At 41.1% G+C, this 8,745-nt stretch overlaps 1 protein-coding gene and 1 pseudogene across 1 annotated transcript; one reads left to right on the top strand and one right to left on the bottom strand.

Annotated features, from left to right (window-relative positions):
• Positions 1-2,912: 2,912 nt before the first annotated feature.
• On the bottom strand, positions 2,913-5,150 carry LOC147440405 (uncharacterized). Its single transcript, XM_086483299.1, has 4 exons — positions 5,042-5,150; positions 4,328-4,364; positions 3,693-3,950; positions 2,913-3,465 (listed from the first exon to the last, which is right to left on the bottom strand). The coding sequence occupies exons 1-4, from the start codon at positions 5,148-5,150 to the stop codon at positions 3,024-3,026; spliced, it is 846 nt and encodes a 281-aa protein (XP_086339425.1). The 3' UTR covers positions 2,913-3,023.
• A 26-nt stretch (positions 5,151-5,176) lies between these two features.
• Positions 5,177-5,841, top strand: LOC147440404 (zinc finger protein CONSTANS-LIKE 2-like; annotated as a pseudogene).
• Positions 5,842-8,745: the final 2,904 nt, after the last annotated feature.

Raw genomic sequence — 8,745 nt, 5'->3', positions numbered from 1 at the left:
TTCTAGCTTACTCTTCCCTTTCATTTATACAAGCAATTTAAGGACCAATTACATCCTTTCACATATTGGAGGGAGAGAGTGGACATCAATGTTCTGCAAAGCATCAAAAGCAACTACGATTTGTTCCAAGATTTTCTTGAAAAGTCTCCGCATTTGACCACCAATGAAAATTGCAATGTCAAATGATACTTTGACGAATGATTGTTGTAATCGTTCAAAGCAATGTTTTGTCAAAGTATTGACAAAATCATTGAAAATAGAAGGCTCTGCAAATTCAAAACATTGATGTTATTGCTTCTCTTCAGCACACCATGCAGATAACGAACAATAGCTTCCTTGGCGGATTTTTGATGTGCTGGTGATAGCTTCGTCTCTGACATAGCTATTAACAAAAGTAAAGGTATATTAACAAAAAGATAACAATTCAGACATGTTTCCTAATATCAATGTTGAAAATTTAGATACATTAAGATGATAGACAAACTTAAAGTTAAAGATTTGTTGTACCAAATTAAATACATACAATTTCAACAAATGTATTCTTGAATAAGAAATTATAATCAATAAATGTAATATCAATTTATATCTAATGCAGTGGAAGATAAAATTTTCAAACACAGACCACTAAAAGTTTATGTTGCGTAAAAGTAGCCCCCCAAATCTATGAGCTAATAGCTCTAACACAAGAGTAGACACTACTATTTAAGTTATTGAAAGATCTAACAATCAACTTGGTCGCTATTGAAGTGTGAGAACGAAGTCTCTAACACAACGTAACAGTCAACCCATTAATCAACACATCTAGAAAAAGCTACATGTCATATAGTAGCAAGCAACACGTAGAAAGTATATCTTTGCTCACCTATTGTAAGTAGCAGACATTGGATGAAAAGAGAAACGAAGCCTCAGCTTAACACTCACTATTTGTTACTATTATTTAGGTGAGTTGGATACATAAAATAAAAGCATAAACAATATAAAGAGACACATTGATACAATTGCAGATGAAGAGAAAGTTACATTTAACTCTTCACGCTTCAATTGTGGCAATGTGCATACTATTGTTTAGTTGTCTCTAGCGTCGAAAGCATACTAAATTGTCCACTTGAATATTTTAGTTTCTAGAGACTTACAACTGACAACTTAGCACAAAAGAAATTTCCTTGAAATGAGAAAGGTATTTGCAAAAGTGGTTCTCTTAAAGCATGTAGTAATGGTAGGGCTACTGCTTCGGGATGCGTCTGCGCGGAGACGCCTTCTCTATCCTGCTTCGGCGACGCAGTGGGTAGCCTCAGCGACTTCGCATGGGTGGGGAACCCCTTTGGCGGGTTGACTGGGGACTTGGTGCCTTCCTCAAGAAGGGATCTGGACGAGCTGCTAGTCCAAGGGCTGGGGAGGAGGGGTTTGCTTGGCGAGGGGACAGGGGCGCTCCGGGGATGGGGTTTCTGGTTGTCCTCTCCCTCCTTGAGTCAGTTCACGTTCAAACCCCGTTTTTGGCAATGCGGTTTGGTGACTGCTCACCCTCACTCGCCTAGATCTGGTTGGGAGCTATAATGGGTGAATCTATTGTTTGGTACTGGTTTGGCTACTTTCAGTTTCGGTTGGTGGAGTGGCATGATACTCCTTGAATGGGGCTTGGCTCCCCTACAAAGCCTGCTCTTGGTGCACGATCTTCTACCTCGGTTCTGGTCCGACTTGCTACTACGAAAGCCCGGTTCGTGGTGTGGGTGGTGTTTTGGCTTTGGTTTCTTCTCCGGTGATGGGGACTATGGGCCCCGCCGCCCGTGATGCGGCTATGATGTCTGTTTAGATATGCTCTCCAATGAACTGAATGTATTTCTTTGGCCATGGCTCGGTGTGAGCATGGTGCTGTTGTAGTTGTTTCTATATGTGAGATTTGCAAAAGAAAGAAAAAAGCATATATTGATGGTACCACTTACTCCACTTTTTTAGGATCCTTCAGGGCTTCAACCTTTTGCATTCATGATTGAATGGATTCACAACATGTACTTGGTAATCTTTGGTAATCTACTACTAGAGTGCTTTGCATGTGTATGTGGGCATTCTAGCCTTGGTGTGAGATAGGTAGTGTTCATGACAAATCGTTTTTTTAAAGAAAAATTACTAAAATACCCCTCTAATTTGTGGAAATTCCAAAATACCCTTGGGTTGGATAGTTCAAGATTTTCTAATCTTTATTCCGTTTTGACAATTAAGATCAGTTTTTCAGTGCTTAGCATGTAATTTACCACAGATTGCCTCCCAAAAGAAGGCAATTATGTTTACAAATAATGAAGCAATTCATCTCCAAAGCGTACATAACCAACTCAAATTCTAGTTTTAGCATCTTGTATTTATACACAATCATCCTTCTTGTGAAAAGCTACAAATTTTTTAATCTTCGGAGAAATTTTATCTCACAATTGAGGGTATTTTGGGAATTTTGGAAAATTTGAAGGGCATTTTGGGAATTTATGACAAAATATTGTCAAGGGTATTTTGGGAATTTCCACAAATTAAAGGGGTATTTTGGTAATTTTCCCTTTTTTTAATCACACAATTCCTCTATGCATTTTCTAAAGGGAAATTTAAGCCATGTTTTTATTGTTTCTTCAAATTATAGGTGGAATTATTTTTTTTTCCTTCCTCGTAAGGGGCGTTCTTGAATCCTCAAGTGGCACAATTGTAAGTTGACACATATTCCCTAACACTTGCAACAAGACAAGATGGTGCATCATATGGTGTGATAAAAGTGTTTTTATCACACCATAAGAACACTACACGCTTTAAGGTTAACATTACATGATTGCCCCCTCAGTGATGAAGAAAAGAAATTTCTCTTTCATCTTTTATTTCTCTGTTACTCACGGAATGTGATTCGCACAAAGAGACATACACAACACTTTATTATTTCATGCTCTTTCCTTAATTTTTGGTAAAAACATATCGAATTTTGAGACAAGAAAGCGGTATACACAATGATCAAAAATATTTACATTGTTACTTCCTCATTAGAAAAAAAATCATCTCATAAGCATGCCCATTTCTTGCCTGAGGCGAGCATCGAGCATGCGACTGACAGCATCATTCCATGTGTTCCTCTGTTGCTTGGTAATGAGACGCCAGCCAAGCCTCGGCTCCAAGCTCACTCCTGCCATCATGAAGTGCACATTTCCCTCATGTTCTTTGAGGATTGCAACCACCATTGAGTTCTTCAAACTTCCTTGAGAACCCATCTCCTTCTTCACCATGCTACCTTGGGCTACTCCACTTTCTAAGAGCTTCAACACCATTTCAGCTTGCTTAGGAGACACTACGTCCTTTGCGTGCAGTAGTTGCGTCTCTACATAGCTGTAGAGCTGAGATGTCTCCTCTTGTGCGTAAACCGTCTCTGGTATGGCGAAGAACTTCATGTTCAATGCTGTCTTGCTCTCTATCTCATGGAGGATGCGGCTGTCCTCCTCACTACATATGGACAGACATTTTAGTACATTTTACAATCATGTTCACTACATATGAAGAGACATTTTAGTTAATTTTACTATCGTATTTGCTAGTTCGCTATGTACGAGTGTTGACAGCTCTAATTGAGACATCTTTGATCAAAAGAGACAGATAAGTAATGTCATAACTACATGTCCCTGTAAACACTTTAAACAAAAAACGATGCTTCCTCTAGGGATCATATGTACCTTAGGCTGGTTGCGACATGCGTGTCTAACCAGGACACCTCTTTAAGGGGCGACTTGGTTGTTGTAAGGGGTGCACGACCAGTAGCAGTGGTGTTCTCAGAACCATCCAAGCTGGCACCATTCTTGCATGCGAAAAATCCGTAAATAGTGGTGAGAATGACAATCGTTAGCAAGTGGTAATTTGATGGTGATCTGTCGGTTGCCGAAGGTCGCTTTGCAGGCACGCATGGTGGCAAGTGAGTGATACTCATGATGAACCTGAGTCATACCCAAGGAGCAAAAATTAGAAAAGGGCACATACCCGGCATGCTATGATGGTGCGGATGCTTTTCGCATTCATGCACTTGTGATAGAAAACTCAATGAACAATCCGGAAAAATGCTAGCCTCTGAATGATCTTGATTTGTTTTACAGATTCCTTGATTAGGGCAGTTCTTTGGAAGGAAGAACCTGCAAACCACGGTCCGCTTAAACGGAAAAAAAGGGCTCTACATACTGTCTCTCTTGAGTTATGCATGAGTTTTATAGCTCATCTGCATGGTTAATCAGAAGTCTCAATTGTGTTGTTTTACGCTTTGGAGCAGGAGTTAAAAAGAAACGCTGCAAGACAAGCTGTTTGGACGAAGGAGGATTACCTGCGGATCAGAACGTAGCCGATGAGTAACGAGAAACCTGTGCGAGTCGACGCCTAGTGCTGCTGCTGCTGCCTCTCTCTCTTTGCATGCAAACGCTTCTCAAATTAGAAGGAAACCTTTGCTTTTGAAATAAAATGCATGCCTCCTATAAACGTTTTTTTTTGGCCTGCCCAAGGGGCAAAGGCTATAGAGATGCCTTCTCTTTTTTGTTGATGACTAAACTAGGAAAAAAGTGGAGTTGTATTTTTAAGCACTTTTTGATAGGCCAAAAATGTTGATTGGTTGAAATAAGATAGTGGGCACTCATTTAGATGACTAGTGTGTAAATCTAATGATGGATTTTTAAAGTGTCTTGAGTTTTAAGGATTTTTAAAGATCCCTTTTGTTTGTTTCATTATAATAATAAATTAAAATAAAATGCATAATGCATAGCTTGAGACTCTCTCTCTCTCTCTCCCCGCATGTCCAGCTAGCTATGTGTCATGAGCTACAATACTCTCTCTCTTTCACTGGGTGGGAGTCTGTGCATAAGTAATTCGTCACTCAGTTGCAGTAGGTATAAGTTATCTCTCTCCTGAAGCGGCGGAGCCCATGCTTGCAGATGTAGCACTTCTCTTTCTCTCTCGCGCGCGTTGGAGCTTGCAAAATGCAACAGTCATCTCTCTCTCTCTCTCTCTCTCTCTCTCTCTCTCGGTCTTGCGATTCTTGCCAGACCTCCACAGCCCTTGTCTTTCGCAGGGCAGATACTGCATCCCTCTGTATATTTGCCTGCGATGTCAAAGTGAGGTTTGTGAGTAGGCATCGGCCACTGTGGATGCGCCATCCCTCTGCAGCTCTGCTTCTCCTATGATGTGGATATTCACGCTCCTAGCCAATCGTCACCAGAGGGTTCTTGGCCATGACTCTGCCTCTGCAGCAGATCTCTCATCATCATCATCTTCCTCGTCAAATTATTAGCAGATTTATTATTTCTCATCAGCAGATTTATTATGCTTGGAATTATTCCTTGATGTGGGTCCATTTTTTGACTTGCATTTTGTGCAGACCATGGGAGCAGACAGCATACTGCTAGTGCAGAATCTGCATGTTCATGTCGCAATAGCTCCTCCTCCTAGTGCTCCTCATTTTAAGGAGGTAGAAATGGCCACAAAGAATGGGGTTGCATTCAGTTTAACATCTTTAAGTCATAGCTTCTCCTCAACCTCGATGGATTTTGGTGTCATGCCAGATTCCACACTTGCAACATATCTATCCCGCTCGGGCCTGGTGGACTCCCTCGAGTTTAAAGCATCTTGCAACTAGAGCCTATGGCAAGGGAAGCGAGGGTCTTGCAGTGCAAAGAGACAAAGAAGAATAGGAAGTTTGAGAAGACTTTCAAGTATGCTTCAAGGCAGGCGTATGCGGAGACCAGACCAAGGATAAAGGGTGAGTTTGCCAAGAGGACACAAGTTGATATGGAACCAATGTTCTTTGTTGTACTTGATTTAGGATTTGGTGTTGTACCTTCATTCTAAAGCGCATGTATAGACCTGTTATTATTGTAAATGAACGTAGAGGTGAAGGAAAAGGGTGCTGGCAAGAGCGAGCAAGAGAGGTCACACAACTTCCATTGCTTTTTCTTCATCGACACTTTTAGGCATCAAGTAGATCAACTCCGTCATCCATTTTCTCCTATGATCCGACTTCATATTTATCAAGTTGGTCGAAACACAATCTGCTTTGTATGTTGGGGATAGTGCATTTATTTGCAGCCTTAAGATGCCTATTTGATTGAATGTTTTCTAAGTATTAGTGAGAGAGCTAGTGTGATGCTGCTACTTCTTGCTTCAGCTTATAGTTATTGATTCCATTTTTGTGGACAAGCATAAGAAAGGATTGCTTGAATCTCAGAGTTTGTGCTTCTAAAAGGAGTGTTACCTGTTTGAATGCAAGCCATAATTTTATGGTAGATCCCCCTAAATAACAAAAATCTACATGTCTAGACTTTTGTAAGTTTTTTACTTGCTTAGGTGCATCTACTTGGCAGGCCTTGTGATTTTATCACTTGCTTTTTAAACGATCTCTTGACATTCATGGGATCGGCCGTCAATGAGGGATCGTGTCATTGGGGTGCGGCCACTTGTCAAGGCAATGTGGTGCTCTTGACATTGTGTAGAATATGAGAGAACATTGTGGCAATGTACTGTATGGTGAACAACGCATCTAGAGAGAGACGTTGGCACTACCTTTCACTCGATTGAAGAGAGAGAGAGAGAGAGAGAGAGAGAGAGAGAAATGCTCTAACTGCTAGGGTTCATCATGCCGCATGCTTTGACTCTGCGTCGAGGACGCTCCCTCCCATCGTCGAACGTTGCAGTGGATCCGCCCAACCAGCAGGTCAGCTCTTTGATCTATTGAGCGTGGCTTTTCCCTCTGCTTTTCAAGTAGACCCCCACGTTGCGGCAGGGCATGAGGTTTTAGGGCAATGCTCTGTAGATTATGATCCTGCTGTCATGGCTAACTTCTTGAAAGATGCCCTCACTGCTGACATGGAGGTCAAGGAGGAACACAAGGTCACTTTGAACTCGTCGGTTGTATGGTCTCAGTTGGCGGTCTTCAAAGACCGAGCAATAGTAATGTTCTCTGTAGGAAAGTTGCCCCACATGCCGGATATTGCAACTGAAATAGACAAAGGGTTTCAGTGCCTTGTGGAAGACAAGAGCTTATATTCTAGGTCTGGTCTGTTCAAAATCCTTTTCTTTAAGCTAGAGGATAAAATGGCATTCCTAACGGCCTCCACTGTAGTGCTTTGTGGGCAAATAGTTCACATCATCCCATGGCATCCCATTAAACTATTTAAGGATGAGTTACTGACCAAATGTCATGTCTTCTGTTCACCCCAATTATTCATTGTCCTAATAGCATGTATTTTATGGCAAATAAATCAAAAATTTCATGGGACTCTCAAAAATCAAGTTGGAACAGTAGGAAGGTTGGTCGTATATCTCGAATGGGGGAACCTGGCCAGATCTTGTTTTCATTGTGGACATCAGGGACACTTTTTAAAAATTGCCCCACTATAACGCCTGCAACTAACCTCATTCCATCCTACCCTGGGAGCAAAATGCTAGTGCCTCAAGGGCAGATATATGGTAAATCGTTATCAAGGGGGGGGGAGGGGAAAGTGTCTAGTGCAAATGTTAAGCAAGTCAATGCTTTGCCAGCATATGTGAGAGTACTGGGAGCTAGCGTTTCTTCAAAACCCTAGGCCGTTGTTTAAGCCCAATAGTGGGAACACAACGGCTTCCCAATCCGTTAATCCGAATCCGCGGGATAAAGGCAAAAGAGTGGGTGATTCGATAGGCTTCGTAGATCCTAAGAAAACCTTCAACGCTAGAGGGTTTTCATCCGGGTACAATTTCCATAACTACTATGAGGATTTGATGGAGGAAATGCCCTCTCCTAAGACCCCTAGTAGCCATAGATAATCTTATGGAATCTCATGATTCCTCTAAAAAAGCTAAAATCACCTCAAAGGAGGCCAACCCACCACGAATCTATCTAGAGGTGCACATGCATGAGAATGATAGTGATGGGGAGACCCAATTGGTTCACAATACACCATTATGAAGTGTGCCACCTTCAATGTCAAGGGGCCACATGACCCCACCAGATTGTATACCGTCAATAAATGGATGTTGTTTAGTAAACTTGAATATATATTCTTAGTCCAAGAACACAAGAGACATAATAAAGCTAGTCAAACCTTACATTATAGGGGATTTCATTACTTCTATGGTAGAGCTAAGGGTGGCTACTCTAGGGTTCTAGCCTATATTAAAGCCTCTCTTAATCCTCATTGGATCTTGGACCACCCAAGTGGAAGATGCTCAAGTTTTTATATTGACTCCCAGTGGGGACCATTGTTGTTTATTAATGTATATGAAGATAATAACCCAAAGCTTAGAAGGGATATGTCGAATTGGTTTACTAATACCCACTTAACCTCTGGCTTAGTGGGAGGAGACTTTAGTATGGTATGAAGAGCTCAAGATACCACAACCACTAGTATTGTTATTACCAAATTAGAAAGTAGGTCTTGACAGTGTTTTGTTGCTATTGGGGCATTAAAAGATGCATGGCTCTCTATTTCTCATCAAAATCAGGGGTTTATCTTTCATTCTCAATCTCATAATCCTTCTTGACCCAAGCTAGATAGGATGTATTTTATAGGTAATAATTGGATGCCTGCAAATGTTGAAATATTAGTGGATATTCAGTGCTCAATAATTGATCATTCTCCATTGTTGGTGTTATCTCTATCTGATTCTTTGTCTCCTTGAAGCATGACTAATGTGGGGCTTTCTAGACCTCTTATGATCAATAATACATTGTTGAAGCACCCTTCTTTTCAGTTGTTTGTGCATACCTTGATTGAC

The sequence above is a fragment of the Adiantum capillus-veneris genome, chromosome 15 (assembly GCF_014529385.1).
Source record: "Adiantum capillus-veneris isolate H3 chromosome 15, ASM1452938v2, whole genome shotgun sequence".
Classification (NCBI taxonomy): domain Eukaryota; kingdom Viridiplantae; phylum Streptophyta; class Polypodiopsida; order Polypodiales; family Pteridaceae; genus Adiantum; species Adiantum capillus-veneris.
Note: the sequence above shows the minus strand (reverse complement) of the source record. Positions and strands in the feature narration are given on the sequence as shown.